At 41.5% G+C, this 18552-nt stretch overlaps 1 protein-coding gene across 1 annotated transcript; it reads right to left on the reverse strand.

The window, feature by feature from the left end:
• Positions 1–16275: 16275 nt before the first annotated feature.
• On the reverse strand, positions 16276–18287 carry LOC143300811 (uncharacterized). The gene is made up of 2 exons (XM_076614740.1): positions 16915–18287; positions 16276–16695 (listed from the first exon to the last, which is right to left on the reverse strand). The coding sequence occupies exons 1-2, from the start codon at positions 17506–17508 to the stop codon at positions 16342–16344; spliced, it is 948 nt and encodes a 315-aa protein (XP_076470855.1). The 5' UTR covers positions 17509–18287; the 3' UTR covers positions 16276–16341.
• Between the last annotated feature and the right edge of the window lie 265 nt (positions 18288–18552).

Genomic DNA, 18552 nt, shown 5'->3' on the forward strand with positions numbered 1-18552 from the left:
TACGTATGTGCGCTGCCGATGCATGCGTATGTGTGCATTTAGGTGTGCGTGCGTGTGTGTGTGTGTGTGTGTGTGTGTGTGTGTGTGTGTGTGTGTGTGTGTGTGTGTGTGTGTGTGTGTGTGCTTGTGAGTATGTCTCTGTGTATGGGTTTTGTGTGTAAAAATAGTGCGCATCGGATGTAAACGATGGATTTCTATCATTAGGTCTCGTCATTTGGATGGTGAATGGTATGTGTGTGTGTGTGTGTGTGTGCAAGTTTGTATGCATATCGGTGCGTAGTCGAATGTGTGCATGGGCACGCACACACAGACGTTCTCATTATCCAACACACACACACACACACACACACACACACACACACACACACACACACACACACACACACACACACTCACAGAGGAGCGCGCGCGTACATGTCTGCATGTATGTATGAGTCTTGTGCAAAAATAATCATTAATGTGACGCCATGGCTTTATGAAGAAGGGGCGATGCAATGCGTTCTTATGTAACAATAATTTCACGATAATTATTTCTAATCCTTTCAGACCCAGTCAGAATGGCAAGTACAGTTGACTTCTCTGTTTGAAACGTTATATAAAATACATCACTAATCAAGCTCCAATAAATGAGTCAGATAAAAAGACATCGTCAACATCAATCATCAATTCAGCGCAGTCCGCCTTTATCCCACGCGAGAAGTTCGGGAATTTCCGATTGCGCCCAAACAATGTTCCGTGCTTGAATCTCGATCACGAAACCGGGTTTTTGTACTTATAAACTGCATAAATCCATCCGGAACTCAAAGACACTTTGACTGACACCAGTCTGGATTACCCAGTAAAGTTTGAACGGCTACTGACGCGTCTCCACTATTTTATACAGTTTTTTTTTTCTCTCACAATTTGTGGCCAGGCGTCAGCATTCCACGGCAGAGCATGTAGGATACTCGATGAAATATTTGCAGTCTCGGACTGTGATTTCTGCAATCTACGGAAGTATCGAACAACGTCATCAGTAACGGTAAAGACGACGAACAAATCATTTCCACTGTAAAAGATGTCGTGTTTGATAGTCCATAATAATGTTCGGTTTTAATAAGGCGTGAAGACCGAACCTGTTTTTGTTTTTTTTCAAATCACTTGAAAAAGTCTCGTCTAAACATTAACCAACACCTGTGTGGACAAAACGATAATATTTCTCTTAATATTTTAATAAAACCATCATGTCGGCCATAGATAATGTCGATAACAAACAATTCCTTATGAGGGGAAGGGGGAGGGGACCGGAATGTACGTGTCGGGATCATATACATTATTTCATATTGTAGTTTCACGTTTACTAGCTTACTGTCGTTTGCATCCTTCTTGTTTAGGCATATCTTATTCATTCCATCCCTTTTTCTGTTTTTTCGGGCGTGCGTGTGCGTGTGTGTGTGTGTGTGTGTGTGTGTGTGGTAAACTTTAACATTGGCATTTTCTGTGAAAATACTTTGTCTGCCAATACCTGTTTTGGTCTGAACATAGTAGAAAAATTATCTTCACAGTCATATCAATGAACGAAAAACACCATATTACTACTTCCCAGTTGCCGGAACGTAGACTATGCTTGGTAAGAAGATGGCATGCCCTCATTTTCCTTGTTCGCAATTAAAAGAAACATAATACAAATTCTGGACAGAACACACACAGTGTCACTCACTACAGCATCGACGTGTTCACTGCATATAAATATTTTAAATTAACTAGAATGAACATAAAAGAAAAATTGAATTGACCATTTCACTGAACTTCGGTCAGCCTTCTCTAGGTTGGTCTGTGCAGATCTTGTTTTTTCTTGTTCTCAATGAAGAGAAAAGAAATACAATTTCTGGACAGAACACATACAGTGACACTAACTATATCATCGACGTGTTTACTGCATATGAATATTATAAAGTGGATACTGATTCAACTAGAATGTACATAAAAAGAGAAATTGAATGGACCATGTTGTAGCTTCCTTGTGTAACTAAGCCTGTCAAACACGGATCTCCGCAGATCTAAAGAAAATGGCTACATGTTGCCATGTATTTGAGGAGATGGCAACGTCTCTTTTACCGCAGACTTTAAATATCGTTAATGCCTGAAATATACCAAAATAACATGATTCAAACGGCGTTATCACCTCGAATACCGTGACCGAATGATCACGCTAAACAACAACATGATTTGATATTATTTTTTAACGTGTTAGTGCTGTGTGCAAGACTGTTTCCTCATGCCCGAACATGCTTGGTTCGAATCTGCTTTAGGTTTTTTTTTTTTTTTTTTTTTTTGTTAACCGGAAGCTTTCATGATATCAAATACAGAACGCATTTTAACGATTTAAATCTATTTTTGATTCACTTGTGTAAACAAAATGAGACTATATTATAACCTGGTGTTCGGATGTGTGTGTGTGTGTGTGTGTGTTTCACCGTGTGTCTGTGGGTCCATGGTAAACTTTAACATTGCCATTTTCTGTGGAAATACTTTGTCCGTCAATACCAAATTTGGCTAAAAAATAGTAGGAACAAATCTTCACAGTCATACCAATAATAGGTTGTAAGTCTCCAGAATTAAACCGTGTTTTCCGTATCATTAACGGTTTATTTCGTTGAGGCTATTTCCGGGAATCCGAAAACACCAGAAAACCGTGTCTCAGTTGCAACAGCTTAGGCAATGCCTTCTAGAAACGCGGCGTGACCTCGTTTTTCTTGTTCGCAATTAAATGGACAGAAATACAAATTCTGGACAGAACACAAACAGTGACACAGACGTGTTTTCTGCATATGAATATTTTAAAGTGGATACTGAGTTAACTAGAATAAACATAAAAGAAATTGAATCGACCCTGTCGTACTTTCCGGGCCAGTGTAACTAAACTTGTCACTCACCTATCTGTAGATCCAGAGAAAACGTTGCAGCATGATTGCCGCGATGGCAACGTGTACTTTACTGCGGACTTCAAAGAATTCTTAAATACACGAGATACGCCAGAATAACAGGATTCAAACAGCGCTATCACTTTGAATTCCGCAACCGATTTATCGCCCTTAAATAAGCATGCTTAGATATTACTTTTTGAACGTCAGTGTTAGATCCGCAATGGCGCAATAAGAAAGACCAGAACACACTGGGTTCGAATCTGCTACCAGGCCTTTTTTTTTCCTTTTTTTTAACACGAAGCTTTATAATAACAAACACAGAACGCATTTTAACGATTGAATCTATCTTTTAATTTTTTTTTTCAGTGTATCACAAGTGAGTCTGGAAGGTCTTGCCTCTCTTGTTTGTTTGTTGTTTTTGTTTGTTTGTTGTTGTTTTTTGTTGCTTTTTTTTCAAAGGCAAGCCACGTAGCCTTAAAAAAAAAGAAAAAAAAAAGTATAATCGTATGAAATGACGTCATCACTGATTTTCGTAACGTCACATGTTTGTCTCAAGTCCGGGCGGCTTGACTTGTTACAGTCGTTAGTGATAAAATAGATTATTGTACAAGCAGAAGTGTGGGTACGCCCTGAGCAGCTTGACTTGTTAAAACCGTGAATAACAACGGGATTATTGTACTAGCAGAAGTGCGGGTACGATCTCAATGGCTTGACTTGCTGAAGTCGTGATTACTAACTTGATTATTATCACTAGTCTGACTTGATCGTGTTCAGCAGTGCAGTGTTCGTGTTCAGCAGTGCAGTGTTGGTGTTCAGCAGTGCAGTGTTCTTGTTGTTCAGCAGTGCAGTGTTCGTGTTGTTCAGCAGTGCAGTGTTCTTGTTGTTCAGCAGTGCAGTGTTCGTGTTGTTCGTGTTCAGCAGTGCAGTGTTGGTGTTCAGCAGTGCAGTGTTCTTGTTGTTCAGCAGTGCAGTGTTCGTGTTGTTCAGCAGTGCAGTGTTGGTGTTCAGCAGTGCAGTGTTGGTGTTGTTCAGCAGTGCAGTGTTGGTGTTGTTCAGCAGTGCAGTGTTGGTGTTGTTCAGCAGTGCAGTGTTCGTGTTCAGGAGTACCTGCCTGGCTTTACCCTGCCTCGAATTTCCCTCTCCCTACCTTCCCTTCCCTTACTTTTCCCGTCCCTCTGCTGCCCTTGGCAAGAAATATAAAATTTGAACACAATGCCATGTGTTTATCTTCTGTGTCCTCTAATCCTCTGAAGAAGAGAGAACTCTTCCCCCCCACTCCCCGCCTCCCTCCCATTTATCACTTGTAGCGTCTTGTGTGAGCCGAGTAACCGTTTTTATACTTTTCTTTGGGTTGGGAGAAAGCCTAAGGTTAAATAAAAGGAAGTAATTCGTGGTTCACATATGAAAGAGGGGGAGTTAGAATGTTGGATATTTATCCATTTGTATCGGCCATGGATACAAATGGCTGAAAAAAGTCCTTGGCTCAGAATCCAGTCCTGTATTTAACAGAATCTTCACATGTACATGTCCAGATGTCTTAAAACTTGCATATGTTGGAGGAGAATAATATGCAATCCAGTCATTGCCATGACTAAATGTGTGAACAATTTCTGGTTAGATGTAACTGAACGCTATAAAAAGCTATACAACAAATGCAGTTCTGAAAAAGCAAAGGATTTCATTTTAAGAGAATACATATAATGCTAATGACAGAAGAGATAAGAAAAGGTATCGTGAACATAAAGGATTTAGTAGTTCACGACGGCAGCTTTTTGTTTGTTTGTTTTGTTTTGTTTTTGTGTAAAGATTTGAAAACTTTCAAACTAAGTATGCAGTTATATGAAACGATTATTGGTATGGGATGGTGTGAATAGAGCACGAACGGTTTGTAGAAACAAAACTGGTCTTGGAGTTAAAAAAAACAACAAAAAACAAACAAACAAACAAACAAACAAAAAAAAACCCAAAACTAACAAACAAACAAACAAAAAAACACACACAAAAAAACAACAACAAAAAACAACAAAAAAACCAACAACCCCAAATCAAACCAAACCAAAACAAAACAAAAAAACAACAACAACAAAAAACAAACGAACAAACAAACAAAAAACACACACACACACAAAACAAAACAACAACAACAACAAAACACACAAAAAAACACACACACGCACACACACAAACTGTGTGACCACTAGGTAGATAACGATTATGGGATGTAGAGGAAGGCGAATCCAGACAACATACCAAATCTTCAGAGACCAAAGTAATCAGCCAGTATTTGTGAGAAATTGGAAAGAGACTTATCCAAGTTCTATTCTGATTTGGAGGAAATATTTTAAAAACAATTCAAATAAATCTAGGATTATAAACTTAGATGGTTGCAGTAGAAATAACCACATGGCTGAGAAACAGTTGTACATGTACACACTGTCACAATGACAAGAAGACCCTGTCACAATTTTTTTTATACTGGTATTAAAACATCAGTTCACACCTGATTCTAATATAGACCTAATCATGTTGTTAGTTAAGTTATATATTTACAAGTGTGAAATGCAGAATTACACTGTAAGCACATAACTTTTTATCTTCATTTTATGAAAGTTGTAAAATAGAGATTTTCAATAGCAAAACACTGCCACTTCTCAAATGGTACCATTGAGAAATTCGTAAGAGAACGGGTTCCTTACAGCCAGCTAATAGAGAGTAGAAACACAGCAGAGAGATTCTTCTTCTACGTTCGTGGGCTGCAACTCCCACGTTCAATCGTATTAACACGAGTGGGCTTTTACGTATATGACCGTTTTTACCCCACCATGTAGGCAGCCATACTCCGCTTTCAGGGGTGTGCATGCTGGGTATGTTCTTGTTTCCATAACCCACCGACATGGATTACAGGATCTTTGACGTGCGTATTTGATCTGCTTTCGTATACACACGAAGGGGGTTCAGGCACTAGCAGGTCTGCATATATGTTGACCTGGGAGATCGGAATAATCACCACCCTTTACCAACCAGGCGCCGTTACCGAGATTTGAACCCGGGACCCTCAGATTGAATGTCCAACGCTTTAACCACACGGCTATTGCACCCGTCAGCCGAGAGATAACATCAAATCAAGAATGGTGCTGCAGGGTGTTATAAGAAGTTCCCAACATATTGAGTCATGAACTAAACAAACGACTGATTTTTTGTACAACCCAAGTTCAAGTTCATAGGAAAAAAAACAAAACAAAAAAAAACCCTTCCCCCCCCCCCCCCCCCCCGCGCCCCCCAAGAAAATTGAATGAAGATTTAATGCTCTGCTTTAATATCAGGTCAGATTAATGAAACATTTCTTAACACAGGCCAAGAAGGAGAGAGAAAGAAAGGGAATTTATAATCAAGGGGGTGGGGGTGGGTGGTAATGTTTGAGAGGAATTTGTGTGTTAGGGAACGAAAGAAAACGCAATGAAAGAAACCTATCTTTTTGTACAATATTTCGACTTTTACTAGCACAGGTAAGGAAAGGTCTTTTTGAGTCCCTGCTTCTGTATGGATGTAAGGGAAGATGCATTTATAATACCTAACTTTTTTGCGAAACTTCATTATTTCGCAATGCTTTAAACCTGGGCATGTTATGAATTCATCCTTTCATTATGGAAAAAGAAAGGGGGGGAAAAAAGAAGTGAAAAGACAACAACATGGTTTGGAATGATACCGATGCCTACTAATGCGGCCTGAGGGATAATTACATAGCAATAACTATCATGCTGTGATTGGCCCCAGAGCACAGTACAGTGGCATCGATGCACAATTTTCTATACGACGGAATATCTAAATTAAGCTGCGGTGTCTCCGAACATGGATTTACGCCGTAACGACCTACATGTTTGGACGACGTCATTATATCTTCAGTTAATGAACTTATCATTGATGTGTGTTTCTCTCTCTCTCTCTCTCTCTCTGTGAGTGGTGAGGCGGGGGGGGGGGGGGGGGGGGGGGGCATGAGCGTGTGTGTGTGTGTGTGCCGTGGAAGCTGCGATGTGTAGGAATGAGTGTGCATGTGGAGGAGGGGGAGTATGTGGGAGATGGGTGTGTGTATGTGTGTGTGTGTGTGTGGTGGAGGGGGGGGGGTGGGGTGCGGGCGGGTTATGTCTTGGGGCTCGTGTGCTTTTACATAGAGTTGGGCCAGGGTACATTTGTTTGTGCTTTCATACCTGTGAGACTGCATATTTGTTGCATATCTGTTGTGTGTGTGTGTGTGTGTGTGTGTGTGTGTGTTTATTTACATTTATTTGTTTATTTCTTCATTCATGTATGTATCCTAATTTCTACTGTATCTGTGTTTGTGCATGATTTTCGATTTATGTTCGTACCTTGGTATGTACCTCCAATACCCCCACTAATATTCCTTGTGACCCCGGTGCACTTGGTAATAAAGACATATTCTATTCTATTGTATCTCTTACTATTGTCTTTTTTTCTTTTCTACATTTCATTTTATTCCTTCAGATCTTTGCTTACTTATCTTTTCTATTCTATTATATATCTATTATATATATATATATATATATATATATATATATATGTAAATAAATATGTACACACACACACACACACACACACACACATATATATATATATATATATATATATATATATATATATGTACATATAATACTTATTTATTCATCTATTCTAATTTATCTATTCATTCAAGTCATGACTTTTTTCCCCCTCAAGGCCTGACAAAGCGCGTTGGGTTACGTTACGTTGGTCAGGCATCTGCTTAGTAGATGTGGTGTAGCGTATATGGATTTGTTCGAACGCTGTGACGCCTCCTTGAGTAAGTGAACTGAACTGAACAGAACTCATTGATTGTAGTCAGTTATGATCTGGAAAATCCGGTCTCTGTGACAACCTGCATTTCTCATCATGTAACTCCTCTCTTTATCTTTAATCTGAACTATTTTAATAGTTTTCTTGATGCGAGTTACAAACTGTCTTCATTATGTAATATCAGGGTTACAAGGAATATGAAGGGATAGTTCATAAAACTGTACAAATATAACTGAAAATCATAAAAAAACACAACTATAGCAGCAGCTGAGTTTGAAATAAATGCATATGCATCTGTAAGCTAATGTAAATGTGTGTGTATGCTCATGAATACACGCATGTTCATACTCGCGCACACAAGCACGCACGAGCATGTGTACGTGTTGTATGTTTGTGTGTGAAACAGAAATGCTTCTGTGTATTTCATAATCACTCTATTTTTGTATGCATGTATTTGTATAGAAGTATGTATATCTTTTCCGATTGTTTTTCTTCAAATGTGTGTACTCCTCTTCTTTTTTCAAGATGGCTTGATTAAAGAAAAAAAGTTATCACTTAGTAATAACCATCTAAAAATAACTGACTTGATGGACACACACACACACACACACACACACACACACACACACACACACACACACACCACATACATGCAGGCACACTTATTAATGTGAGTGCTATATTGAACATATGCCACGCATTACACAGTATTAATGGCGATAATGACGAAGTCCATACATTTTGTTGCTGGTTGTAAATTCTTTGGTTATTGATTGTTATTTCACGTAACAGGGCTGTGGCTGCTTTCAGGAAGAAATATGACAGGTTTTATCTTTTGTAGTCCTGTACCTCTTTTGGTTTGACTTCCAGTGTCGGGAAGCCAGAGACCAATTACATCATCATCATCATCATCATCATCTTCAGTCCCTCAGCTTGGGAGCCGTCCGGAAGACATGAAGGCTGAAGAGAAAGACGATCTCCTCCATGCCCTTCTGTTGGCAGCTGACAAGAGAAGATACAGGACGTTGTCCCTGTCCAGTACTTGATGTTGTCAAACCAGTTAATGCATTGTCGCCCGCGTTTCCACCCTTCAAAGAGATACTCTTTATAACTGTACAAAATTTTGTATGGCACATCCTTGAACCGTATTTATTCGTGGAGTTGAGACATCAGGGAGAAGCTGCTCTTGGAAGGATTCTTGTTCAGGGTAGCACATGTGTACCTCCTGAGCAAGAATCCTCTCGCCAACAGATTCCAGGTGGACAAATCCCACTGCTAAATTCTAGGCCAGTAGAGCTTTATTTTAATGTGATCTTTGATAAGAATGCATTACAGCCCCCTCCTCTTTCTCCCTCTCATTTCATCTCGCCACGCCCAATACTATCCTTGTCACGCAATGCATTCACTGTGTTGTATACACAGGTGGGTTCTGCAAGAAGTCTGCTGAGCGGTGCTTGTGGTGCGCACGTACCTAGAGCCTCATCCGGAGAACAGACCCTAGACACAGCCTGATGTGTTCGAGGAAATTGCAGCAGACTCAACAACACCATGCAAATGAAACACTGGTAAAGAAGAAGCAGTCATAGCTTGTATTCACACATTCCCACAGGCACACCAAACATAAACACAATCATGTGCAGTAGATGTGCTGGCTTAAGAGGGGGGAAATTAGTGAGCTAGACAGAAAGGACACCTGAACCAAAGGAATGCCCTTACAACCATATCTCAATCTAATTGTACGTAGAGGTTGGCAGGAAAATTATGAACAATTAAAAGAAGAAAAAAAATATCCATTGGTCGTATCAATGTTAAAACAATCATTTGGGAATATCCCTTGTCCAGTGCCCTTAAAGAAAGGGGAAAAAAACAAGAACAACAACAACAAAAAAACCAAAAACAAAAACAACAACAACAACCAAGCAAACAAAAACCTATAAACGGGATTGTCTTTGCATAACTTCCAAACATTCCCTGACATGTCCTCAGAACTCACTACCATTGTAGGCTCCTGAATCTACAGAAGTGAAAGAAGACTTTTTTTCCTGCTGTCTCATCATCTGCGCCGATTCAGTGGCATTACTCCCACACCACTCATTCTGAGACTCTCATACACAGTCACACCCGATTTCGTCTATCCCAGTCCCAGCGTCGGCTGTCCACAGGGAACCATGGATGTAAGGTCTCCTGGATGATACACACCAGAGGAGACCCTGCACTGTTGCTTTGTCACTTCGGTGGCATTCAGTATTGCCTGTTCTGATTCATGTACTTAGTACTTCACCTATTAAGTCCCCCACTGATGACAATAACTCAGTCGCTGAGCCGAGTTAGTGAGCGTCCACTCCCCCCCCCCACCTCACTCCCATCGCCATAGTGATACCGTTACCATGTCCCTCCAGTGTCCCCCCCCCCCATGAGTCTGCTGACACCAAAGACCTAGACAGGACTCACCCTAAGCACGGAAGTGGAGGGAGATCGGAACTGCGGTCACCGTGAGAGCAGGGCATGAAAGCTACAGATTTTGGGACTTTAAAAAAAATACCATAATTGAAGATGATGGAGAATGGTAATGACGATGGTGTTACCATGGAGATCCATTAGGTTTGGGACTACTTGACAAGGCTGTACTCTTCGCGCCCTTTCATGATGATATCCCGGCATTAACCAGGCCCGAGCATTACAGACACTTGCAGTGTTGATCAAGAATTTTGAGCAACACACCAAAAGTGGTTTCACTCTTCCAAATCAAGCCAACAGCACATTTAACTTCAGGTAAGAGCCGGCCACGGGCCGAAAGCCCCACCTCTGCTGGAAATCGATCCCGCGTCCTCCCAGCTGTCAGTTCGCGACGCTAACCACATCGTCACGGTGGCTGGGAAGATGTCGGTTTCTGCAGGTTTCGTTTGGAACATATTGTACGGAATTCCAGTCGCAACTCGGTCGTAGGTAATTGGAATAAGTTATTACCAGCCCTCTGTCCGGCAGCAAGGCATGACCTCGGTTCCTACTTTTCTTCCTTCTTCCTCTCCATTGAAATACGGTTTATATGTATATATGTATTATATGTATATATGTATTATATTAGTATATATATGGTTTATATGTATTTGATTTTATATGTATTTGACTGTGCTTTCATATCTGTGAAACTGCATGTTTGGTGCATTTCTGTTATGCATGTGTGGGTGTATGTGTGAATGTGTGTCTTCATGTTTTACATTTATTCGCTTATTTATCACCATTGTTGTCTTATTTATTTATTTATTTATGTTTTATTATTATCATTTTATTAGTATTACTAATATTATTACTACTACCTTTTTCTATATTATAATTATTATTTATTTATTTATTTATGCAAGCTTATCTATTATTTATTCCCCCGTTTTTTGTTTTGTTTTTTTTTGTTTTTTTTCAAGGCCTGACTAAGCGCGTTGGGTTACGCTGCTGGTCAGGCATCTGCTTGGCTTGGCAGATGTGGTGTAGCGTATATGGTTTTGTCCGAACGCAGTGACGCCTCCTTGAGCTACTGAAACTGAAACTGACACTGAAATACGATTATCACAGTGAAGCAAAACAAAAACAACAAAAAGGTGATGACTATTGAAGACAAGGCTCTGCAGAGACTGGTCAAGCATTGACTTCTACTCCTTGTGTACGACATAGATAAATGATGTCTGTCACAAGATGGCAAATCCTCGACACCCAACAACAAAGTTGGTCGACACACTAAACACTCTGTCCCAAATAATGAGAAGTTGACGAAAGAATCATATTATAATTTCAGTACATCCCGGCATCAAACCATACACAAACACAAACAAAGAAAAGAAGACTAAGGCCTTCCACACGGTGAACCGCCGTGGTCTGTGGGAGATCCTCCTAAAGTTCGGCTGCCCAGAGAGCCTAATCCAGCTGATTGCGTCATTCCATGATGGCATGCAGGCGAGATTACAGGAAAATACTGACATGTCGGATCCGTTACCTGTGGTAAATGGAGTGAAGCAGGGCTGCGTCCTGGCACCCACACTGTTCTCCATTCTCTTCTCTGCCATGCCAATTGACGCCTTCCAAGACTGACTGGGGCATCTACATTCTGTTTCGTACAGATGGCAAACTTTTCAACTTGCGGCGACTCCAAGCCAGGTTCAGGGTGTTTGAGGCACTGTTGAGAGAATTCCTTTTCGCTGATGACTGCGCGCTTACTGCACACACCCATGAGAACATGCAGTTCATTATGGACAGGTTCTCAACCTCCTGCAGGCGCTTTGGACTCACCATCAGCCTCAGCAAGACCGAGTCCATGTACCAACCAGCTAGCTCACAGAACGCCAGTGCCTCCCCCCCCACCTGAAATCAAGATCGATGACACAGAGATCAAGTCAGTCAACACGTTCTGCTACCTGGGCAGCACCCTATGCAGCAACGGAGCCCTTGATGCAAAGTGACGCTGCGCATTGCCAAGGCCAGCTCCACCTTTGGCAGATTCAACAACAGGCTGTGGAACAACAAAGGCAACAGGTTCAGCACCAAAATCAAAACCTACAGAGCTGTTGTGCTGACCACCTTGTTGTACTGCTTTGAAACATGGACGACATATCGCCGTCACATTCAACAACTTGAGCAGTTTCACCAGAGATGCCTACGAAAGATCCTCTGCATAAAGTGGCAAGACAGGGTCTCAAACCTCCAGGTCCTAGAGAGGAGTGGCCTGTCCAGCATCGAAAGCCTGCTGATCTAGTGCCAGGTACGCTGGACAGGACACGTTGTCCGCATGACAGACAGCAGGATCCCGAAGATGCTCTTGTATGGCCAGCTGAAAGAAGGCCACCGCGAACTTGGAAGACCCTGCAAGTGCTTCAAGGACACCTTGAAGACAAACCTCAAAGCCTGTGACATAGACATCGTTTCCTGGGAAACTGATGTCCTTAACCACTCTCGCTGGAGGATGCTGTGCTCTAGTGGCATAAAGACGTTTGAAAACAAGAGAACGCTGGCCATTAAGGAGAAGCGTGAGCGAAGGAAGCAGGGCTCAACTTCTGGAGATTTTCCCCTTGGAACACCATTGGGAAGTGCTGCGCATCCAGAATCGGCCTCTTCTCCCATATGAGGACACACACCGACATATAAACCTGCCTGCCTACTCATCCGTCGGTCCGACGGGAGACTCCCTGAACAGTTGCCACACGAGTTTTCGCCCCCCCCCCCCCCCCTGCCTTAAGAAGCACAGTTATGTCTCAGCTGCCTGCTGACTGGCCCAATCGACGGTAGGAGTTGGAGCAGGGTGGAGGGGGTGTTTTTAGACAGTAATGAACACACTTGTAGCGGAAGCAGCAGGTCACAGTGATCTAGAAGAGCAGAGGAAATATAGTAGACGTCAAAGTCGATGAAATTATTGATGTATCTGTGGACAACATGGACACAGGGGTAAAGCCTTTGCCCAAAGATACTGGCCTCACTCCTATCCTTCCCAGGCCTTGAAGGGCTCAGATAATTAAACACTTAGACACAACAATTGGCCAGTCTTTTTAATCCACATATTGTGTTCAGTCAACCATACAATAACTTAAACTGGCAGCACTGGTCTCAGCTCATTAGCTATCACATTGTGCACAGTATCAACCTGGGGATACAAATTACCCCATGCACACAGTACGCATCTAGTACTGAACTAGATATATACAGGCCAAGCACAAAGGAAATTAACTTACTGTCAAAAACTGTCAACATCACACATTATTTCACATCGTGTACACATTTCAAAAGGTGTGGTGGTTTACTCAGACAGCAGGACCACTGAATAGAGTTAGGCACACACACACACACACCAACCCATTTTTACTGGCATTCAACACTGCCTCCTGTAGATCCATAAATTCAGTGAACTGACAGGAAACCACCTGCAGATCAGTTTAAAGCTGCTAATTTGCTGTTTGTAAGGTTACATTTATCTCCCCTCCTCTCGCTCTCCTGCTACAGAAGACCTGCCTAGTCAAGCAGTTACGCCACAACACTGCTTCAACCAAGCCGATTATGTGTGGCACTCACTAACCACTTCAGTGCGACTGACCTGGCCAGAGTCTCCAGATAAGTGATTCCAATTAACACTAAAATCACCTACCACAGGTGAGGTAACCAGTCGCTGAACCTGGACAGCTCAGTGGAAAGGAGGGCAGTCACAGCCAGCTGACAGAGAGGTGCAGTGCGTGCAGACTCAGTGCGTGGCCATGATGTGGTGAACAGCACACAGGACAGAAAAACCAGCCAAGCGAAGCCTGTAGATCGCCATTTTGGTATCCGTCGCCATCTTGACATGCAGGTATGCGGGTACCAAAATGGTCACCGATACCAAAACGGCGGTCTGTCAAACACCATTTTGTTTTGAATACCCAAGTGGCAGGGAAACGTTACCCGACGTTTTGGTCCTCAGGCTTAAGCCTGGGTATTTGCTTTATTGGATGTGAGATGATGAAATGATCACTTTCATTCACATTCATTCTCACACAACCTCCCTCTGAGGGCAGGTTATGCACTGTCTTGTTCTCTCAGAGCTGCATGGCAAATAACATTTCAGTGGTGTTCCTGTTGGACCTGAAGCCACACTGGTTTTGCAGTGATGGGTACAAGTCTGTATAGAGATTCATGTAATTCTTTCCCCTGTGGTGGTAATCATAGTTATCCCTTAACAATTGAAACAGACAGGCTTTTTCCACTTGTTCTTGTACAAGATGGTGATAATGACGGAATCACGTAAGAGCATATGTAATGGGTTTGCCTTGATCCTGCCGAAAAAAACAACAAACCTCATGGAATTTGGTGTGCAATGCCGTGGTCCCATGCTTCCAAATCTCTGGTGTATTCCACGCTTGCTGTCTTGCCATTTTTCAGCTGTCGACAGTTTCTTCTAAGGTCCAAATCTGGTTCTGCTTCCCCTGGTTGTTATAGGGTGTGATGAATCGCTGTCTAGGGTATTGCAATTTCTGCTGGAACGCTCTGTCTGTGAAGTGTGGTGTGCTGTACACCACTTTCAATGCTTCAATAAACAGTCTGTGGTCACCAGTGTCTGCAAAAAGCTGGATTCTCTCTGCAAGGATGGTCCACAACACGTTCTGAACTCTTGAAACTTGCACTGGAGATTGCTGCAAACAAAGCGAAAGGCTGCTTTCTTTTCAAGGCAGGAGCAAAGTGTGCCGGGTGGGAAGATTTCTTCTTTACCAGCAAATCTTGGATCTGCTGGTCGTTTACACTGAAGTAGACTTTGTTCTTTGTCTGGAAAATCCAAGGACTGCTTCAGAGGTCTGCATGGTGGTTTCTAGGTGGCTCCATACTACTTCTGGAGAGGGGTCTGTGGGACAGCTGAGATCCTCAAGCCTCGACTGAAGGTTTGACCAGGAGTCAGCTTTTTGCACGAGATCATTCAGTATTCTGAAGCAGCTTTATATCAGAAAGATTCACAGTAGATGCATATTATATCTCTGTCAGACAGTTTCAAGAGAAATGCAATTAGCAATGGAGATATAAATAGTTGTAACTTTCGACCTCATGAAAACATTCGATTTTGTCAGCAAAAGTGCACTATTCAAGCGTTCAGAAAAACATAAGCTGCCCCACTAAAAAACAACAACAAGAACAACCCCTCCCCCCAAAAAAAAACAAAACAAAAAAAACAACAACAACAAAAAAACAAAAACAAAACAAAACAAACAACAACAACAAAAAAACCCAAAGACAAAACAAAAACAAGCAAAACAAAAAAAAACACAAAAAAAAACACACACACAAAAAACACAACAAAACAAACAGAACAAAACAAAAAACAAAAACAACAACCAAAAACAAAAACAAAAACAAACAAAAAACAAACAAACAACCCCCCCCCCCCCCAAGAAAACAAAAAACAAAAACAAAACAACAACAAAAAACAACAACAAACAAACCAACAACAACAACAGCAACAATATAACAAACAAACAAACAAACAAATTGTCCCGCTTGAGTTTGATGCCTCCTATTGCAGTAGGACTGTTTGCTTCGATGGCGTAAAGTCAAATTCCTTTTACATTGTCAGAGTTACAATAGCATCCACACTGTTCAGCGTCTCGTTCTCATTGCTCTAGTTCTATGCTTTTGATCATTACTAAAGCTTGCATATCTTCACCATAAATCAGCCAGCATGCACTTTACTTTGGCTCGTCTTTGTGGAACTGGAAAGCCACATGCACATCAGAGATTTGCAGTTAGCCATTGCTGCTGCATCTGCCTCCAGCATGTAAGAAGATCTTTAGTGATGCTGGCCAGACCATTAGCGTGGAACTGAAGACCAACACGCCATTACAAAGTTTTACGAAAGGAAAGGAAGGAGGAAGGGAGAGATGCTGGAAGGGGAGGGGGTGGGGGGAGGTTTGTTGATAAGGAGACCTAGAATGAAATAACACACAAGAGAATATATGTAATAAACATTTAATAAAATGACTTGTACGAACCACGCATACTATGTAGTTTGCAAAACTTTCCAGACTGACTGATCACATGCCCTCTCGGCTGTCAGCTTGAGTGTTTTCCCACTGATCCTTAACATCTGTTCAGTTATCCTTTTCACATGCAAGTTTCATTTTGCCTTGTGTTCTGGTTTGCAGCTTTCAACACAACACCACACAGATAGCAAACGATTCGTCGTTTCTCTGAATTTACTTCCATAGGCATAATACAGGAAGAAGTTAAAAGTGCTATTGAGTCCAGAAGCTAAAATGTAAAATCTTCGAGTGAACCAGGCCAAGTTGTCATAACGTCCTCCTACCACGAAGTCAGGGACGAGAAAGGAAGAGATACGCATTACTACAGCTGGAAAAATACATGCAATGAATAAGACGGAAGTCCCAACAATAACGCGAGTTAAAGCAACATCTCTCGAAGTAACAGAATCAGATACAGATGACACACTCTCCCTCCACTGAGACAGTTTCTTCAGTTCAACAGCAGTGACAATTGTACAAACAGTAACGACGACGAAGGATATCCCGGGGAAAAAGAATCCGAAGAAAACCCAATACATAAAATCCATTATAAACTTGTTGCGAAAATAAAACTCTGCTGGATAATTTAAGTAAGAGATACTGTTTTTGCTGCGATCAAAAAAGCACAATACAGTGTACCGGGGTCCAATAACAATAATAGATCCAACAGTGATGGTCACGGTGATTGACCACAAGACAACAACAGTGGTTTTTGTCGACATGAAAGTTTTCACCAGCAGAGGTCGAGTGATACACAAACATCTTTCTAAAGCTATCACACTGTACACAATCTGCGATGATGTCACGAAACCGTACAAACCTATCAAATAGTTCCGGAAGAAGAACCGAGCTGCAGGTCCTAACTGACCTATTTTCCCGATGATGCACATATACAAGACGTCACACCATGAAGCAGCAGACGAAGTGACGCTCAAAAGGTCCACCACTGACAGAGTGAAGAGACAGGCGTTGATTCTTTCCTTTAACCCGTGTTTATAGAACACTACCATGTTTATGACGTTTGTGCAGAACGAGACAAGGAACATCAGTTGTAGACCAATTCCCAGCAACAGAACGTTAGTAATGTCGTCCACTTCCTTGGGAATAAGATTGGCCTCGTTGTCCCAGGGAATAAACTCGAAGAAGTCTGCCGTCACACATCCTTCAGGCACAGAGGTCTCACTGCTGTTCAAAACAGGTGAGGTGGAAATGTCACTGTATGTACTGTTGTGAAGAAAAAGAGATGTTATTGATGCTGACATTGTAACTGAAACGAGATCCAGTCTCGGATCTCAGTTCTTGGCTGACATATGCTGAAGAGTAAATGAGTGTCTGAACCTCCAAGTGTCCCCACTTAAAACAAAAATCAACAAAGCAATATCATGAGAAGAAACAGACTGTTTCAGGTCTGTCTCGTTTTATTGGCGTTGCAGAGTGATCATTGATTTATAAGATATTTGTTGATGATTAAGTGAAAATGAAATAACGATGTGACACGTACAGAAAATATGATTTGCACATTCGTTCAGGAAATATACGATTTGCACATTCCCACTTAATCAGAGGTAGTAGTTCACATTGATTATTGGCCACAGCAGCAAGAATAGCTGAGAGTAAATTTGTCCTGTCTGAAATCCTGTTTCTTCTAGTTTCTCATGCTGCCAACTCACGTTTCATCGAATCAAACAACACACATTAGCCACAAAAAGGGTGACGTGCTGGTTACAGTACTTATAGTCTAACGGTTGCTGATGAGTAGAGAAAGTCTGTAAAAAAGAAAAACAAAAATCAAGCTAAAATCGGTTTGTTAAGTAAGACTCACTTGAGTAAGAATTGTCGCCGTTTCGCACCATCGGTCCTTCTTCAGGGACTATCATTTGCTGTTACTGTTTGGATGGATAAATACATCCCTGCTGATAGTGAGCTAGCATCATTCTCAAAGTGACCATTTTGAATTGCAGTTGTAGAGTAACGCTCTTGAAAAATGTCATCACATTGTGAGCATCATAATGAGTACACTGTATTTACCGAATGAGATTTGCATTTATAGGCCTGTAATGAAATTATGGTGCTTAGAGCCTCGCCGACCACTAAGGCCATCTCAAGGCTATCGCCGCGTCAATTACTACTACAAGGCTAAAAAAAACAACCAATTAAAACGAGTCACCACTTCAAACTTTCCACTCCAAAGTTTAAAAAAAAACTTCCATAGTTTAAAACCTTCAAATCTGGTTAAAAAGGTTCACTTCTTTTAAGAAGTCCATCAGCGCCCACGGAGGGACATCACGAAACAAAGTCTTCAAAGA

This window comes from Babylonia areolata, chromosome 26 (assembly GCF_041734735.1).
Source record: "Babylonia areolata isolate BAREFJ2019XMU chromosome 26, ASM4173473v1, whole genome shotgun sequence".
Taxonomy (NCBI): domain Eukaryota; kingdom Metazoa; phylum Mollusca; class Gastropoda; order Neogastropoda; family Buccinidae; genus Babylonia; species Babylonia areolata.